This window comes from Vicia villosa, linkage group LG1, assembly GCF_029867415.1.
Source record: "Vicia villosa cultivar HV-30 ecotype Madison, WI linkage group LG1, Vvil1.0, whole genome shotgun sequence".
Classification (NCBI taxonomy): domain Eukaryota; kingdom Viridiplantae; phylum Streptophyta; class Magnoliopsida; order Fabales; family Fabaceae; genus Vicia; species Vicia villosa.
In genome coordinates, this window is record NC_081180.1 from 232,651,433 (window position 1) to 232,668,924 (window position 17,492).

General features: G+C 34.5%; 2 protein-coding genes across 4 annotated transcripts; one reads left to right on the forward strand and one right to left on the reverse strand.

Moving 5' to 3' along the window:
* Positions 1 to 7,914: 7,914 nt before the first annotated feature.
* LOC131644959 (pentatricopeptide repeat-containing protein At1g08070, chloroplastic-like) lies at positions 7,915 to 10,724 on the reverse strand. The gene has a single exon (XM_058915590.1). It carries the CDS (start codon positions 10,574 to 10,576, stop codon positions 9,020 to 9,022), a length of 1,557 nt encoding a protein of 518 aa, XP_058771573.1. The 5' UTR covers positions 10,577 to 10,724; the 3' UTR covers positions 7,915 to 9,019.
* LOC131644960 (putative tRNA (cytidine(32)/guanosine(34)-2'-O)-methyltransferase) lies at positions 10,310 to 15,865 on the forward strand. Of its 3 annotated transcripts, none has more exons than XM_058915593.1 (12): positions 10,310 to 10,489; positions 10,985 to 11,042; positions 11,124 to 11,217; positions 11,397 to 11,446; positions 12,434 to 12,483; positions 12,889 to 12,997; positions 13,762 to 13,822; positions 14,053 to 14,105; positions 14,181 to 14,273; positions 14,820 to 14,883; positions 15,180 to 15,287; positions 15,382 to 15,865. In XM_058915593.1, the coding sequence occupies exons 2-12, from the start codon at positions 11,016 to 11,018 to the stop codon at positions 15,621 to 15,623; spliced, it is 951 nt and encodes a 316-aa protein (XP_058771576.1). In that variant the 5' UTR covers positions 10,310 to 10,489; positions 10,985 to 11,015; the 3' UTR covers positions 15,624 to 15,865. The 3 variants fall into 3 exon arrangements, with proteins under 3 accessions (XP_058771576.1, XP_058771575.1, XP_058771574.1); XM_058915592.1 differs by having other exon boundaries at positions 10,384 to 10,510; XM_058915591.1 differs by lacking the exon at positions 10,310 to 10,489 and adding an exon at positions 10,713 to 10,863 and having other exon boundaries at positions 15,382 to 15,862.
* Positions 15,866 to 17,492: the final 1,627 nt, after the last annotated feature.

Genomic DNA, 17,492 nt, shown 5'->3' on the forward strand with positions numbered 1-17,492 from the left:
GCTGTGAGTGTTCTAAGGATCTAAAGAAATTCTAGTTCTGAAACTGTCCAATGGAAGCAGAAGTCAGAAGCTATGAATTCTCTGAAGACAGAAGCTTATGTGATCGTCTCTACCGAAATAATCAGGGAAGTCTTTTATTAAAGTTCTTCGAGTATTTATTTCAGGGGGAGATTATTTATCTCAGGGGGAGATTGTTAATCTCAGGGGGAGACATATTCATATGCTTATGCTATAGCTGTGTAATTTGTCTTTTGCCGTCTGCTCTTTCTGATCGCAAATTCATATCATTTATATATGTTTTTGTCATCATCAAAAAGGGGGAGATTGTTAGAACAAGATTTGTTCTGATCAATTATCTTAGTTTTGATGATAACAATAATATGAATTTTGCTTAAGATAATATGGTACTCTAATCCAATGCAATTTCCTTTTCAGGAAATATATAAAGAGTATGCATAATTCAGCGCTCAGAAGCTTTGTCTCAAAGGGTTCAGCATGCAACATCAGAACATGGTCTGGCAAGACATCAGAAGATGGTCGAAGCAGAATCAGAACATGGGTCTATGGAAGCATCAGAAGAACATGAGATCAGAAGCACTGAAGTTCTGATGGTATCACGCTCAGAAGCACTTCAAGGTCAGAAGATCAGAAGATGCTTTGCACCAAGCTGTTTGACTCTGATGATATTCAAACGTTGTATTCACAAACATCAGATCAGAAGGAAGTACAAGTGGCAAGCTACGCTGACTGACAAAAGGAACGTTAAAAGCTATTATAGGCAACGTCAGTAGACACAGCGTGAACAAGGCTCGAGGTAGTTGACAAAAGCGTATAACATTAAATGCGATGCTGTACGGAACACGCAAAGCATTAAATGCACTCAACGGTCATCTTCTCCAACGCCTATAAATATGAAGTTCTGATGAGAAGCAAGGTTAACGATTCTGCACAAAACAACTCATATTAACTTGCTGAAACTCTGTTCTATTCAAAGCTCAGAATCTTCATCTTCATCAAAGCTCACTACATTGCTGTTGTAATATATTAGTGAGATTAAGCTTAAACATTAAGAGAAATATCACAGTTTGTGATTATAGCTTTTAAGAAGCAATTGTAATACTCTTAGAATTGATTACATTAAGTTGTAAGGAACTAGAGTGATCGTGTGGATCAGAATACTCTAGGAAGTCTTAGAGGTTATCTAAGCAGGTTGTAACTAGAGTGATCGTGTGGATCAGAATACTCTAGAAAAGTCTTAGAGGGTATCTAAGCAGTTGTTCCTGGAGTGATCAGTGTGTGATCAGAAGACTCTGGAAGACTTAGTTGCTGACTAAGTGGAGAACCATTGTAATCCGTGCGATTAGTGGATTAAATCCTCAGTTGAGGTAAATCATCTCTGCGGGGGTGGACTGGAGTAGTTTAGTTAACAACGAACCAGGATAAAAATAACTGTGCAATTTATTTTTATCTGTCAAGTTTTTAAAGCTACACTTATTCAAACCCCCCCTTTCTAAGTGTTTTTCTATCCTTCAATTGGTATCAGAGCGCCGGTTCTAAGGTGCAAGCACTTAACCGTGTTTAGAAAAGATTCAGGAAGAGAAAAACGCTTCAGTAAAAGATGGCTGATGAAACTGCAAAGTCTACATCTACATCTGGCTCTGCTGAGCAACACAACGGTAACTGTAGTTTCTCTCTTCATTTGAATACTTCACGTTTCTTCAACTCTCTTTTATAAATGTAGGGTGTCTCCCTATTTATAATGAGACTGCATACACATCACCTAATCTCTAACTAACTAATTGACTAACTAACAGTTATCACCAAGTTGTATTCGGCTCTCTATCAAATACAAACAGGTTCGACTATTACAAACTACATTCGACTCTCTGTCAAATATATATGCAGATTCAACTTTGACTCTTGTCGAATTCTACATTTTACAAATATGCTTAACATAAATAATTACATATTTAAATATAAAAAATCTCCTTAAGTTTAAAATCAACAATTGATCTTATCTTTGAAGATAACAGTATTCACCTTCATGCAACTATCTCAATCAAATTCATGATTTTCTGAAAAGTGATTGGTCCTTGCCATCCTTCTCATACTTTAAAAAAGAAAAATGAATATGCTCATTAGTTGGCTAAATATAGCGTTAAGTTAGAAAGTTATCTTAAATTAGTAAATTGATCCTTATATAGGACTACTGGTTAAGAATCCCACATCGGATAATATATGGCCTGAACATGTCCTTATAAGTGGGGGCAATCCTCACCCTACAAGTCGATTTTGTAGGGTTGAGTTAGGCCCAACCACATTTCTTAACATGGTATCAAGAGCCTTGTTTAAGAATCTGGTGGACCACCTTCCATGGTTTCCGCTATCGGGCCACCCGCCATTTATTTCCACGCTCCAGTTGTCTAGTCCTGGGCGTGAGGGTGTGTGTTAAGAGTCTCACATCGGACAATATATAGCCTGAACATGTCCTTATAAGGGGGGGGGGAGGAGGCCAATCCTCACCCTACAAGTCAGTTTTGTAGGGTTGAGTTAATCCTAACCACATTTCTTTAACACTACTTACTATCAATTAATCTATATTTATCCACTTAGTTGTCAATTTAATCCTATCACTAATATTCAAGGATCAATATGAGTAAAATTTGACAAAGTCAAAAATCTTTTTGAAATATTCATCTTCTCATGGACCTATTTGAGAATTTGTTTCATTTTTATATACCAAATAACAAATGACAAAGTGTGCTAGGTGAACTACTACATATGATTCATCATTTTTATGCACTCAAATTAACTAAATAGGAAAATCATTATACTTTTTTACTGTTAAATAAAATTATATATTTTGTCATGGTTCAAGTATCACTAAACTTTTAAAAAAAAAAACTCCAAAATTTGAAGAGTCTCACAACCATAGTATCTTTGCCTACACAGCTCCATGGAAAAATGTTACTTCGTTTTTATATCAACTTCATTTTTATAATAGTTCAGCATTATAATAATAAAAATAAATAAATAGTCGATTCAATTTTTTTATAGTTTCAAAATAATCATTTAAACTCGATAAAAAGATCTTATATTAATTAAATTAAAAAATCGTACTAACCATACATCCGACTCAACCCATTTAAAATAATAATAATTGGTCAATTTTAATTATGAATTTCAGAATTTTTTCTCCACCTGTCACACCCCTGAAATTTAATTCCCTAAATGCCACACGTTGAAATTTAATTCCCAAAATGCCACGGCTGAAGAACTTGTCGCCAATCAAGATGGAGTAAAGGGTGGGCCCCACCTGCTGAAAGGACCATGTCGTCAATCAAGGTGGAGACATGGTGGGCCCCACCTGCCACACAACACCATGCCGCCAATCCATTTGGGGACAACCCTTTTTTTTATTTTTTTTTCGTTTTTTTCGTTTTTATTGTTTTAAGTATTTTAATTTTATATTTGTATGTTTGTAATATGTTTTAATGGAGTGGTTTTAACAAAACGCCATTTGAATTGTATGTTAGATTTAGTAGATCAGCATATGAAGTGATAACATTGTGTAAAAAACCGATGTAATATAAATTTATGATTCAACTATATTATTTATTGTGCCATTTACTTTTCACCCACCTTCATTTATTTTTTACCCACCTATATTTACTATCCCAACCACCTATATTTTCCTATAAATACACCACAAACTCTTATCACTTCTCACACACTCAAAAAGGGTTGTCCCCAAATGGATTGGCGACATGGTGCTGTGTGGCAGGTGGGGCCCACCATGTTTCCACCTTGATTGGCGACATGGTCCTTTCAGCAGGTGGGGCCCACCCTTTACTCCATCTTGATTGGCGAAAAGGTCTTCAGCCGTGGCATTCTCGGAATTAAATTTCAAGGTGTGGCATTTAGGGAATTAAATTTCAGGGGTGTGGTAGGTGGGGAAAAAATTCTGAATTTCAATCACATTTCAAATAAGTTTGTCGTTTTGAATAAAGACAAAGATTACAATGATTACACAAGGTGTCTACTGATGTCTAAATAGCAGCCTTGTTATTAGAAGACAAAAGTAATATTTGACCGGTAGTGGTTTTCCAAACCTTATCCTAGTAAACGAGACACGGCAAAAGAATCTTAATCGTATGTCTTGTTGCATTACAATCTTATCCTAATAATAATGCTTACTAGCTTGCAAATGCAAAATCACCAAAGGGATCAAAAAAAGGAAGAAAGACAAATTGCATTTGCACTCTAAGTTGTGCTGTGCAAGAGGAAATTAACCTACAAGTTTCCACATTTGGAAAAAAATATAACCATATTATTGATGTCAATTATCATTGATTTTACTATGATTAATTTAAAAAATCTATTGGATAAATTTAACTAGGATCTCTCCTTTTAGTTGTTTTTTTAATCTATAAAATTTAAATATAAAACATAATTCTATTATACCGATGAAATTTTAGTATTGATCAGTTAAAGATAATTTGAGTTGAGATATAAAATTCTACTCTTAAAATTTCATCTTCGAATCCCAATGTATATTAACAATGTTTGTGGTAAGTAAATCCATATAACCTAACCACTTTGACTTCAATTAGGGCCTTTGTCACTAGATAGTCAGATCAATCTTTCAAAATAGACGGAAAATTGAGTAAGAAAAAATCAAACTGATGTTATGTTAACTATTTTGGCAATTATATTCAATAAATAAAAGACAGTCTAAAAATACTTAGATGATGGTTGAGATTTCTTTCAATTTAATTAGAGATCTTAGGTCCAAAGTCAGTACTATGCATGTAACAATATTAATTTTTTTCAGAATCTGTTTGGTTCAAATGAGGGAAGAGGAAGAGAGAGGGAAGAAATTTTAATGGAGTAAGGGGGAGCGAAGATGAGAGATTTTTTTAATTAGGTAAGTGTTTGGTTTAAAAGAGAGGAGTGAATGGGGAAAGAGAAGTTTTATAGGAATAATTTACATTTTTATTCTTATGATATTATATAAGTGATATGATTTCAAAGGTGAAAAATCCATACATATTTTTTTGGTAAGAAAATATCTAATATTAAGTGACTAAAAAAGTTATTATTTATCATAAATACATTTAATTTGGATTATAACTCTCTGACATAAATTAAATTATAATGTTGATAAATATATAAAATAATTTATTATTAAATATTAATGGCTTACAATTTTTAATAAAATGAATAAAAAAATTAAATAAATAGTATAAAATTTTATATAGAAGAAAATATGATACATGAAAAATTAAAAGAAAAAATTAACATAACTAAACATAAAAAAAAATAAAAAAACATGCGATGATTATGATTTATATCAAGTTTAAAAATTCAAAATAATGGAAAACAATTATATAATTTGATGGAAGCAACAACATGAAAGAAAATAAATAATTTTGAAGTACTAAAATTAAACTAAAGGTATTTTAGTAAATATAATGTTTTTTTTAAATATTCATAACTAAAATTCTCTCCCCTCCCCTCTAAATCCCCCGATTCAGAAGGATGCAAAAAGTGTATTTTGGAGGGATTTTGCTCCGCCTACTAAAACTTGAACCAAACATATTTAATTAGAAATTTATCCTCCCTTCAATCTATCCCGAACCAAACATATTCTTCGAAAGAAGATTTTCGTCCATTGTAGTACTCCCCCATTCGAGAGGTTAGTCTTTGCAACGCATAGTGGATGTAATAAAAATTTTGTTTAAGAAAGAAAGACTTGGTAGATATACCAAGGAACACGATTATAAGAGATAAAGGAATTTTCCACTAAAATCTATCAGATTGATGAATCCCTGTGGAGAAGTGCTCTCGCGGCCAAGGTGACACACCACCCAAGAAGACAATATAAGTTGTTGAGGGCGCCAATAAATAAGAGACGACTTCGAGGAGAATGACAAGAAGAGAAAAATCTCATTCATAACCTTCATCTCTAAGGCTTATCATTTTATAGCACATGGTTCCCTACCCAAAGATGCCATCCAAGAGAACCATGAATATTACCAACTTTGATTAGGTGAGAATCCTCATTGATGAAGGAAGTTCATGTGATGTTATGTACGCCGAACTACTCACCAAGTGAGGTTTGAAGAGAGAAATATTATTACCATACATTAGTATTGGTATGCAAGACTTTAAGATATCAGTAACTTGCCCTTAGGGCCTAATTGAGCTTGTTGTGACCTTTGGAGAAAGGAGAGACGCCAAGACAATGAATATTTAGTTCATAGTCCCTTGTAAAAACGTTTACAATTGCATCTTAAGGAGATATTTTTAGAAGATTTTATTATTGTTGCATCTATCGCCTACTTGAATATGAAGTATCATAATGTTAATGACAAAATAGTAACTATTTGCACATACTTATCAAGAGCACATAACTACCATAAAGTCTTGCAGAGAAACCTGGATCCAACAGTCATTCAAGAAAGAAGAAGGTAAAATAGGTTAGTTCTTATAAGCAACACCTTTTAGATGTCAATGTTTACAGACTTTACGCGCGTATAAGGGAATCTACATCCATGGATGAGCATAAATCATAGACATATTTGTTGGACGAGCGGATTCAAACACAATAGTGGTGAATTGTGATATTTGGTTTTCAAATTTTTTTATAAAACGATTCAATTTAGATTGATTGATTTTATGAAGGGTAAAAGTATAGATTACACATCGAAAAAGATAAAAGATAGAAATCAAGAGATAGAGTTTGGAGAGTTCATACCAACAAATCATCTTAGTTCGACCTTAAATCATCCTACCTACACCAGTGCCGAAGAGTTTCCTCTTGAGATTTCCATTATCAACAACTTGTACTTTTGTGCAAGTTTATCCCAACAACCTCACACCAAGCTTTTTACAAGTTTATATTACAACCTTCAAGTACAAAATACAAAGGACTAAGTTCTTGAGTAATACAACGCATTATAACAACGTAAAAACATAACTCTCATACTAAGTTTTTCACTCTTTCAGTACTAAGGTAATTTCTATTGAATAAACCTGATAAATAATGGAGAATGAGAGAGATCATGTGTCTACCTGGAGGGAGGTTATGTTCTAAACTAACATACTTTTTCAACAGATCATATTCTTGGACTGGTATCAATGATTTCTAAAACAATAAGAAGGGGGGTTGTTTCAAGATAGTCAACAGCTCAATAGGACAGGCTCAATCCAACGACCCAATCAAGATAAAACACTTTATTGAACTCTTATACAAATGAACTTATACACTAGAGAATCACATAAAAGCACTATTCTAGTTCTCATCTAACCGTTGATATAAATTTAACGAACTTTCGCAATCCTAACCAAATCAGACGGTGCAATTTTGACCGTCATTCATATACAAGCATGACTCTAGGTCACACCTAAGTATTATTCTCATTCTCAATTACATAGTTTCAGCGCTCTCTAATGCTATTTTGAACGTTTAAGTATTAATCTTACATATACCCTATCTCTATTCACTGGAGATCTCAACCACCACACCATGAGTCCTTTCATAGTGGTCATCTTCAAAAGCTATTAATGTCTTAGCTTTGTATCAGCTGATACTTTCATCGAGACTTTTTTTCTTATTTTTTTTCTCTCTTTACATTAAATGCTATTCTAAAGCTAAAGAAGACTACAAAAACTATCTAAAAAAATTGAAGGCACTTTTTATTGATTTCTTGATATTCAGTGTTATCTACTCTACATTATATAATACCACTTAATGGATAGTAAAATAAAATGTCTAAAGGCTAAAAGGTCAAACTAAATACTTAAATTAAAAAGCCAATTTCATCATCTATCATTGGTCATCTTAAACCTCTCACCCAGTCTCTCTTCTAATACAAAATATATTCGTTAATGGTACCCGTTTTGATCTTATTGTTGGTAGTACATTGTATTAAACCATTTCTTGTTGAAGGGATGCATAATATCAAACTCTTAACCAAATAGAAACTGATCCACATCAAATGTTAATTTCATGATTTGGATGATTCATGCTAGGGAGCAAACTCTCTTGGGAACAATCAAACTAATTGAATCACGGTCAAAGTACTATAAAATAAGTGTTAAAATGGTAAAATAAGATGTTGAGTTAAATATAAATGACTAAATCTTCGACTTGATTTCGAAACTACCACTATACCTTTTACATGGTTCATGAAATATAAAAATATAATAAATAATCTATAAACTATTTACAATCTATCAAGTTAATCACTAAACTATCACACTCCTCCAGCACTTGCACCTTGTGGAACCCTTCTATCTAAACCTTGTAGGTGAAACCTCGGGTGGAAGTAGATAGATCAACATTTGTTGCCACAAGAACAATCTATCCAATTTCTTGCATTTCTTAGGGTTATCATAGATTCCTTACAATGGCTAAAACAACAATTTCATTGCAATTTAGGGGAAAGAACCACCAAAATCAACACAAATCACGACCATGACCACAGCAGCAGCGCTACACTACCAGAATGATTTGCCGTCCTAGTTGAAAAGCACCCATCGAAATCAAAGCTGGTATCAAATTCTCAGCTGACTGGCTTTTCACCAATGCACAGTATGATGCGCCCATGAAACAGCCACAATTTATAACTCGACAAATTCTCTCGTGTGATTTTACAGTACATCACAGAGGCAAGTTAGACATTTAAGTGGTGAAATTGGACATTAGTCTTGGGGTCCAGAACAAAAAAGATGACTTATTGAGTATCCTTGTCATTGAGTTTAATTCTGTATGTTGAATATACATTATACCTTATACTTTTGTCATCGAATTCCACTGCTTGCTGCCAATCAAAGCATTTTATTGACTTGTACAATAATGGAATAGATCACACACCAAGTCTAAGTTATGAACTGAGTATAGAGAGACTATAGAGAAATATCGACACAGGTCTCATTCAACCTTCGGAGTTTCTTTCGTTGTTTGGTACCACTGTAGTGTTACACACTTCATTAGTCGTCCCAAAGGACCCGTCTAAGCAACACGTAAACTTGAGTCCAATCTAACCTCAGGTTCAGTCCAGCTATATCCAGCTACTTTCTTCAATCCTGGGCCTCTCATTGTTTTCCGAACCTTATCAGCATCCTCCCACCTTTCAGAACTTGCATAAATGTTAGATAATAAAGCAAGAGTACCAACACCAACTTTTTTGTCACCTAGTTGTCCCCTAATCCATTCAGATGTCTCTTCATTACCATGAATTTTACAAGCCTGAAGAAGAGAACCCCAAATAGGCCCCTCAGCTTCAACAGGCATACCTCTAATGAAAGCCACAGCTTCCTCAAACATACCAGCACGTCCATACATATCTACCACGCAACCATAATGCCTCATTTGTGGCACAATGCCGTAACTATCTCTCATAGCTTTGAAGAACATCATTCCCTCACCAACCAAACCAACATGGCTACATGCAGACAGCAACCCGATAAAAGTCACATCATCCGGTAAAACCCCATGAACCAACATTTGCGAAAATATCTGCACAGCTTGTTTGCCATATCCATTCATACCCAATCCACAAATAACAGTACCCCAAGAAATAACATCCTTACAAACAACCATATCAAACACCTTCAACCCCATTCTCATATCACCACATTTAACATACATGTTAACCAATGCATTCCCAATATTTCCATCAATACAAAGATCAATCCTTTTGTCAATATAAGAATGCACCCAACACCCCAAACTCAGAGAACCAACAGAAGCACAAGCTGACAACACAGTCACAACGGTTGCCTCATTAGGTTCAGCTTCTCCACTAACCACCATTTGTTTGAAAACCTCAACAGCCTCATCACAGTGTCCTCCACGTGCATAACCCATTAACAAAGTAGTCCAAGAAATAACATCCCTTTTAGACATTTTCACAAACACGTTATGCGCATTCACCAAAGACCCACACTTTGCATACAAATCCAATGCAGCATTACAAAAAACAATATTCCCATCAATCCGTAACTTCATTCCGTAAGCATGAATAGCTTTACCCAATCTAAGAGCTCCGAGAATGGAACAAGCGGAAAAAGCACTTACGAGAGTTAACGAATTAGGCTTCACGTTCATGGAAGAGAACACTTCAATGGCTTTGGATTCAAATCCGCATTTTGATAGACCTGAGATTAACGAGGTCCATGAAACGACGTCGGGGGAAGGAATTGACTGAAAAATGCGAGTTGCTGAAACGACGTCGTTGGAGGAAAGGTAGAAGTGGAGTAGCGAGTTATGGATGAAGCGGTCGGAGATGTGACCGGATTTGACGAGACGCGCGTGGATTTCGAGGCCTTTGGAGAACGCGTGAAAAGAGGAACAAGCTTTGAGCGCGTGGGTGAAGGTGTAGTGGTTGTGAGATGAAGAATCGGAAAAAGAGAGCATTTGGTTGTAGAGATTGAAGAAAGCGTTGCCATTGTCTTCGTGAGATTTTGCAAGGAGTGCGAGGTTTTGGTTTAGAAATTGGGGGTTAGGGTTTCTGGTTAATTGAAATTGAGCGTGTTTCGCAATTTGATTCAGATTTTGAAGCTTCATTTGTAATTGTAATATTCTTGTTATTGTTCCCTCCAACCCAAATCCGGTTTGGGTTTTAAAACAAACCGGGTCAAGTTTGTTTAAACGGGTGGACCCGGTTTATGTTGCATTACGAAAATATATATACCTTTGTGCCTTCTAATTCTAAGTTCACAGCTTCTACAATAACTTTGAATACTGTACGAGATTCTTCATTCAATTCGATTTTACTCTTTTGGATTCTTGCTTTTGTTTTTGCGTTTTGGTAACTAGTGAATGGTGTTGGATAGTTTGATTCAGGAGAAAAGGTATGTAGTATATGCTTGTGTTGAAATGCACACTAGGTGTTTGAGAAAATGACTGAAACAGAGAAACTGTTTTCTGTTTACATGGATTTTCTCATTTTGTTGTATGTTTTTTTGTTCACAGGATTTGAGGCAGAGGAAGTGAAGGATAAGTTATGGGTAAAGCTTCAAGGGATAAGAGGGTATGGTTGATTTAACTTGCATGGCTGTTTTTTGGTTGTCTTTTTTGGGTTTGATTTCATTTTAGATAAATTGGTTTCCAGGATATATATTACCGGAAAGCAAAAGAAGAAGGTTGGCGTGCTCGAAGTGCCTTTAAACTCCTTCAGATAGATGAAGAATTCAACATTTTTGAAGGTTCACATCCTCAATCTTGAAATCCCGTTTTAAATTGTTGAGTTTTTTTCTTTTTGCCCTCTATCCTGAATATACAAATAGTGATTGTCTGTAGCTAGTGTCTCAGAAATAATGGAAGGTTCAAGCAAATATTTTGTTCCAGGGTATTGCTTACAGTTCAATTTCGATCTTTTTTGTAGGGGTAAAACGTGTTGTAGATTTATGTGCTGCACCGGGCAGCTGGAGTCAGGTACTAATGATGAAATTATCACTGACCTAGCATATGATTCGTTTGTTCTCAATCATATAGACATTTATTATTCAACAACTTATTTCATATTTAACACAACCTTTCTCTTGTGATTTAGCTTCTCAGAATTCAAAAGCATCTTCATGTTTTTTACCAAGCACAAATTGTGGCTCTTTGTGTTGAAAATCACAAAAATAAGAAAACATAGTGTCAACTAGGGTCAGCTCACATAGTAGTATTAAATGTAATTGACACGAAGGTCTTGTTTAGATATCTTCTGGTAGTCCTTCATTGATAGGTCATCTATGAGCTTTCAGTGTGAAATCTGTTGTATGTTCTAACTTCAGAATGGAATATCCTCCATTCCTCCTAAGCTTATCTTAAGAACAAGCCCATATAGTATTCACTTTTGTTGTGATTTTAGCTAATGAATTTATTTTTCCACTACTGCTTCGTTATTTCCATAATTGTCCCAACTTATAATTCACTCTAAGAAAGGGTTTGAAATTAAACGTAGAGTTCATTATCATTGTTTTAGAACATAATTCTACGATGCCTTGTGTTATGGCTAATGTCAACAAACATTTGACTAGGTCAAGGTTTTAGTCTCCCCCTCAAAGATTTAATTTATATAAAATACAGTAACAAAATGTTGGCCATACCAATGCAATTGAAGGAAACAGAATGCACCAGAAAAACAAGTTGTACTGAAAACCGCTTGTTTATTGGAAATAGTATTTAAATATTTACCAGCCTGGTTATATTATGAGGCAAAAATTTATTGCTGTATTGATAAAGTAAATAACACCATTAAGGATGAGAACCAAATCAGACTTACGTATGTGTCATTAATGCTAGGATAATAACACGAGTTTCAAGTAATTACCCTGTATAAACTATAGGAGGGGAAAGACAATATCAAGCATTCATAAATCTCACCTGGCAGCCATCCTGATATCTGAATAATACTAAAATTTTTGTATGCAGGTTTTGAGTCGTAAGCTGTACCTTCCAGCCAAGCTTGCACCCGATGCAAAGTAAGTTGACTTTCTTTGGAAGTTCTTTACTCTGTTAAGGATTTCCTTTACATTGGGGTCTCGCATCCTGTAAATGCATTCTAGGACCTAGGATTGAAATTAAGCTCCATCAAACTATACTCTCTTTTTCTGTTGGACATAATTATGTTCATTTGATAAACTTTTAGTACTGTTCTTGTAAAATAAGAATTTTATTAGGCTACCCTTATATGTGCTATGTGAGGTGCGATCTCTGAATTTGTTTGTCATTTTTTTTCCAACGTTTTTTCTTATTATTTTGTTTTGAATTCATTGATATTTTTTCCTTTTGTGCTGTATTTGGTGTTAAGGATTATCCTTTTCCTTCCAAACACTGTTGATTACTCTATCAACAACGTTAACTCCTTGCGGCATCATGATATACAGGGATGAAAATCTTCCTCTTATTGTAGCTATTGATTTGCAGCCAATGGCTCCAATTGAAGGTGTTATCCAGGTGCAGGGTGATATAACTAATGCTCGGACTGCTGAAGTGGTATGAACATCAACGTTACTTTTAATTCTGTCAACAAATGTCTTATTTTTTTTCTTTTTGAAACAAGTTTTCAGTATGTCACTCTTGTCTCGGTAGAATTAGAAGACAATATCAGTTCTTTTTCTTATTGAAACTTTGTTACTCATGTTTCATCATGCAACAAGGTTTATTAGCAATTTAGATTTATTGGAACATATGTATGCATTACGAGTTTCAGTAGGTATAATTGTTTCTCCTTTAACATTTATGATAGAGCATAATGACACCATTGATATATGTCTCCATCCTGACCTTGTGGAAAAAGGTTTTTGTTATTTCTCCTCTGTCGAACATATAGTGGTTTTTTTCTGCTTTCTTTTGCTATACTTTGATTCTTTTTTCCCAATTGTTTTTGCTTAGTTCATGTTGTGAGAAAGAATGCTTTCTTTTGCTATACTTTCTTTCTTTTTTCCCAATTGTTTTTACTTATTTCATGTTGTGAGAAAGAATGGTTGAAATAGTGAAAAGAGTAAAGACATGGTGTGGTCATTTGAAGAGTTAAATCCCTGCGTTATAAAATCAACCTAATTCATGTGTATAGATTTGACATGTACAAGTATATCTCTCATTGTTCTTAATTGATCCTTTGCTGCTGGAGTCTATGGTTTGTTGGAACTGAAAAGAATTGACTTTTTTGAGGTTGCTTTAACCCATCAGTTAAACTTTCGTTGATGACCATTGTAACAATGTTCGTAAACAACTTATTTTTCTCTTGTTCTATTCAGGTCATTAGACATTTTGATGGTTGCAAGGCCGACCTGGTTGTGTGTGACGGTGCTCCTGATGGTAAATAAAATGCATAATTTAAGCTCATAATATTTTGATACATAATATTTACCAAACAGCTACAATGATGTGACACTGTTTCTCTTAACCTCAACCTCTTTCATAGGACCAACGAGAATCAACTTATCTCTCTTTGGTTACTCCATGACATTTCCAACACATTGCATGGAAAAACTCTTTATGCTATGGATGAATTTGCAGTTTAAAAATATAGCTTCATTTTTTTGCAGTTACTGGGCTTCATGATATGGATGAATTTGTTCAATCCCAACTCATACTTGCTGTAAGTACTTAATTTTGTTTGACCATCCTGTTGGTTTTTTATTGCAGAATGATACTAATTAATTACTTCTTGCAGGGGTTGACAATTGTTACTCATGTACTGAAGGAAGGAGGGAAGTTTATTGCAAAGATATTTAGAGGAAAGGACACAAGCCTTCTATACTGTCAGGTATTTGAAGCTTCCCTTTGCCATTAAGATTTCAGGCATTGGAGACAAACACATTGTTTGACATGGCATAATTATGTTTAGCTTTAATCTCCTGCAGTCGTCCATCTTTTAATTATCTTTTGTAACTTCTGTAGTGAAGGGACAGTTGATGCTCATCTCTGAAATTTATGGTTAGCCAGAGAATAAAAGTTCCAAATCTTTGTAAACAATGAAAGTAATGCAAATACCACTACGAATTCTATCTTTGAAAGTTAGATCATTGGAAAGGTCCATAATTTTGCCAAAATTCTGAAGTGAAATAATGGGCCAAATGGTTGCTAACAAAGTAATTGAACTGTTTCTATCACTTGTAGCATGTCTTTGTCTAGTTGGAACTTAGAACCTACTCGTGACTATCTAAATTTTTCGTTGTACTTCTGAAACTGTTCTGTTGCTCTAATTTCTGCTAAAATAACTCGTAGTAAGTGGGAAGTGGTGAAGGTGTATCATAGTCTGTGAATCCAAAAATCGCAATTCCATATACTAATTAGCCTTTTTTGCTCGCAGCTAAAATTATTTTTCCCTGTGGTGACTTTCGCAAAACCAAAAAGCAGCCGTAATTCCAGCATAGGTAATAATTTTAGGCTCCAGCTTTGTTTGTTACAATTTTTAACATGCATATTTTTTCAGCTTTTTATATCTTCTATATGAACTGTATCTGGAGCATTTTCTATAGCTTAGGAATTGACCGTCATGCTACTCATTATATGTGACAGAAGCTTATCTATCATCTAACAACGTATATAAAATTCAATTATACCACCGCTTGTTGAATTTAGTAGTCTTGTGCCTCCAAACATCTTGCAATACGGGTGGAAAAGTAGGTTAATACTATCTGTGCTAATTCATTTTGTTTTGCCCCTGCAGAGGCATTTGCAGTTTGTGAAAACTACTCCCCTCCCGAAGGATTCAATCCAAAAGATCTTCATCGGCTACTTGAGAAAGTTGGAAGTCCATCAGGGGTAGAGGATACAGGTATGCCAGTCCGTAATGAAGTCTGCTTAATTAATCATCAATGCTTATTTTCTGGCATTGATCTGGAGTAATTAATTTGATGGTGTGGTTGCAGATTGTGTTAGTGGTTGGTTGGAAGGCGCTAATAAGGTGTATATCCCATTTCTAGCATGCGGGGATCTCACTGGATATGACTCCGATAGGTCATATCCACTACCTAAAGTTGTTGGAGGAACATATCAGAGCTTGGATCCAGTACAACCACCTATTGCCCCTCCTTACAAGAGAGCTCTTGAGTTAAAAAAAGCCTCAACTCAAGGATTCAGAGAACTTGAAAATCTCCCATTGGATTCCTGATCTTGCATATGCACTGTTTATTCATAATGCCTTAAATTCCTTGCAAGCCTTTTCTTGTCACTGTTTTTAAAATGAGTACAAGTTATTTAATGGATAATTATTCGAACTTATTAACTGCTTCACTGGATAACAACATTGATGACGTTTGTAATCTAGTTAAATTAGATAGAATTGAGATTTAGTTTGATTTTTTTTTTTTTACTTTGCAAAGATTTTTTATCTGTTATTTGATTTAAGTTTGGTTCAACCGATTAAACCAATTTTATCATGGTTCTGAGGTTTCATCCTTCAGAACTAATAGTATACTAGCAATTGTTGACATCACTCACTTACTTATACAAAGTATTCCTAAATGTAAATTGTGTTGACTGTTGATTACTAAAGAACATGCAAAAAAGATTAATAGCACTTGTACTTCATGCTTCAGTATGCATGGATCCCTACAGATATAAATTTCTTATTGACACAAGTGCTGTCATAAAATATACTATTGCATAACATGTATATATTGATACATATTTCTTACTGATAAAAAAAATCTCAAGGATGCATAACTTGCACAACAAGTGATGTAGTAAAATATACTAATTACACAGTTTGATCATTATAAACTCAAGCCAATATATTCATTTTTTTTCTTTTTATTTGCACAATTTTACAAGTAGCGATTAGTTTCACTACAATTTGAAACATGACAATGTTGAGTCTTTTTTGCAGCATCAACTCCTCCTTTTAATTGTGATTCTTTTTGTCGATTTTTTATTTTGAAACAATGATATTTTTGACATCACACCCATAATTATTTGGTTTAAATCAATCACATATTATTGACTTTCATGCATGCCTTTTACCTCTAGAAAATTCGCAGCAACTTGTTCTTGTTCTTTTGTTTTCAATAATTCAACTTCTAAGCATTGAGAAATTTTAAAGAGGAGCTGCATGCAAGGGTAGTGGATAATGTGGCTAGATTTCATAATCATTGAACTTTCTCGTCTCCATCGGAGAGGAATATATCTTGATGGAAGAAAAAAATTTCACCATTAGCAAGCGTGTCTACATAATATTCCAGAAAATTGAAACTATTTACAAGAGCAATGAATTGACTATTCTTCAACCATCCATCTTACTATACGACCACCTTCTTACTATATAAGAGTCATTATCATTCTCAGTTGCTGCATATTTTGAAGATAACTTAATCTCGTTTTGGAGCAAATAAAATGCATACAGAGTGTTTATAGATACGAAATTTTCTTAAGTAGGAAAACATGTTATAATATGATTACAATGCTTTCCATCCCGAGGGGTCGGCGCATGCAAACCCTTTCGCCTTCAACACATGGTTCTAACATGACATCACCTTCGCTATTAGTATTTGACAACTCAAAGTCCACTCAAAATGCTTCCACCTTACCATCTTTAGACAGAGGGAATATAAACTTAAAACCTCTCCGCATAAGGAATTTGGGGGAGAGGTGGAGAGCTCCATGATAAATTTCACATAACCTGGGAATGAATACACCAACTCTGTGTCAATACCACTAAACGGGCTATCAGAAGAACCATACATCTCCCTCTTCACAAATTTTCAATCCACTTTCACTATTCTCGGTTCTAAAGCTTTCAAGCATTGGTTCCACAAATCAGTGGTCTCCAAAAATGGTTGGGGTTTTATGGCTTTCACATATGCATTACACTTACGAATAAAAATCATAACTAAGTATAAGAAAGAAGAGAAGAAAATCTAGACGTTACCTGTAACGGCTAGTGAATGATGAATGAGAGAGATAAGAAAGTTGAACAGAGAGTTCCGATGAATTTTGTATAAATGCAAAAGCTTAAGTGATCTGAAATAGGAAGATGTAATAC

What these genes read in the sequence shown, in the direction of transcription:
- LOC131644959 (XM_058915590.1), bottom strand. Translation starts at nt 10,576, where the DNA reads ATGAAGCTTCAAAATCTGAATCAAATTGCGAAACACGCTCAATTTCAA.
- LOC131644960 (XM_058915593.1), top strand. Translation starts at nt 11,016, where the DNA reads ATGGGTAAAGCTTCAAGGGATAAGAGG. An exon ending in CACCGGGCAGCTGGAGTCAG is followed by an intron (nt 11,447 to 12,433) that starts GTACTAATGATG and finishes TTTTGTATGCAG; the next exon opens with GTTTTGAGTCGTAAGCTGTA. An exon ending in CAGCCGTAATTCCAGCATAG is followed by an intron (nt 14,884 to 15,179) that starts GTAATAATTTTA and finishes TTGCCCCTGCAG; the next exon opens with AGGCATTTGCAGTTTGTGAA.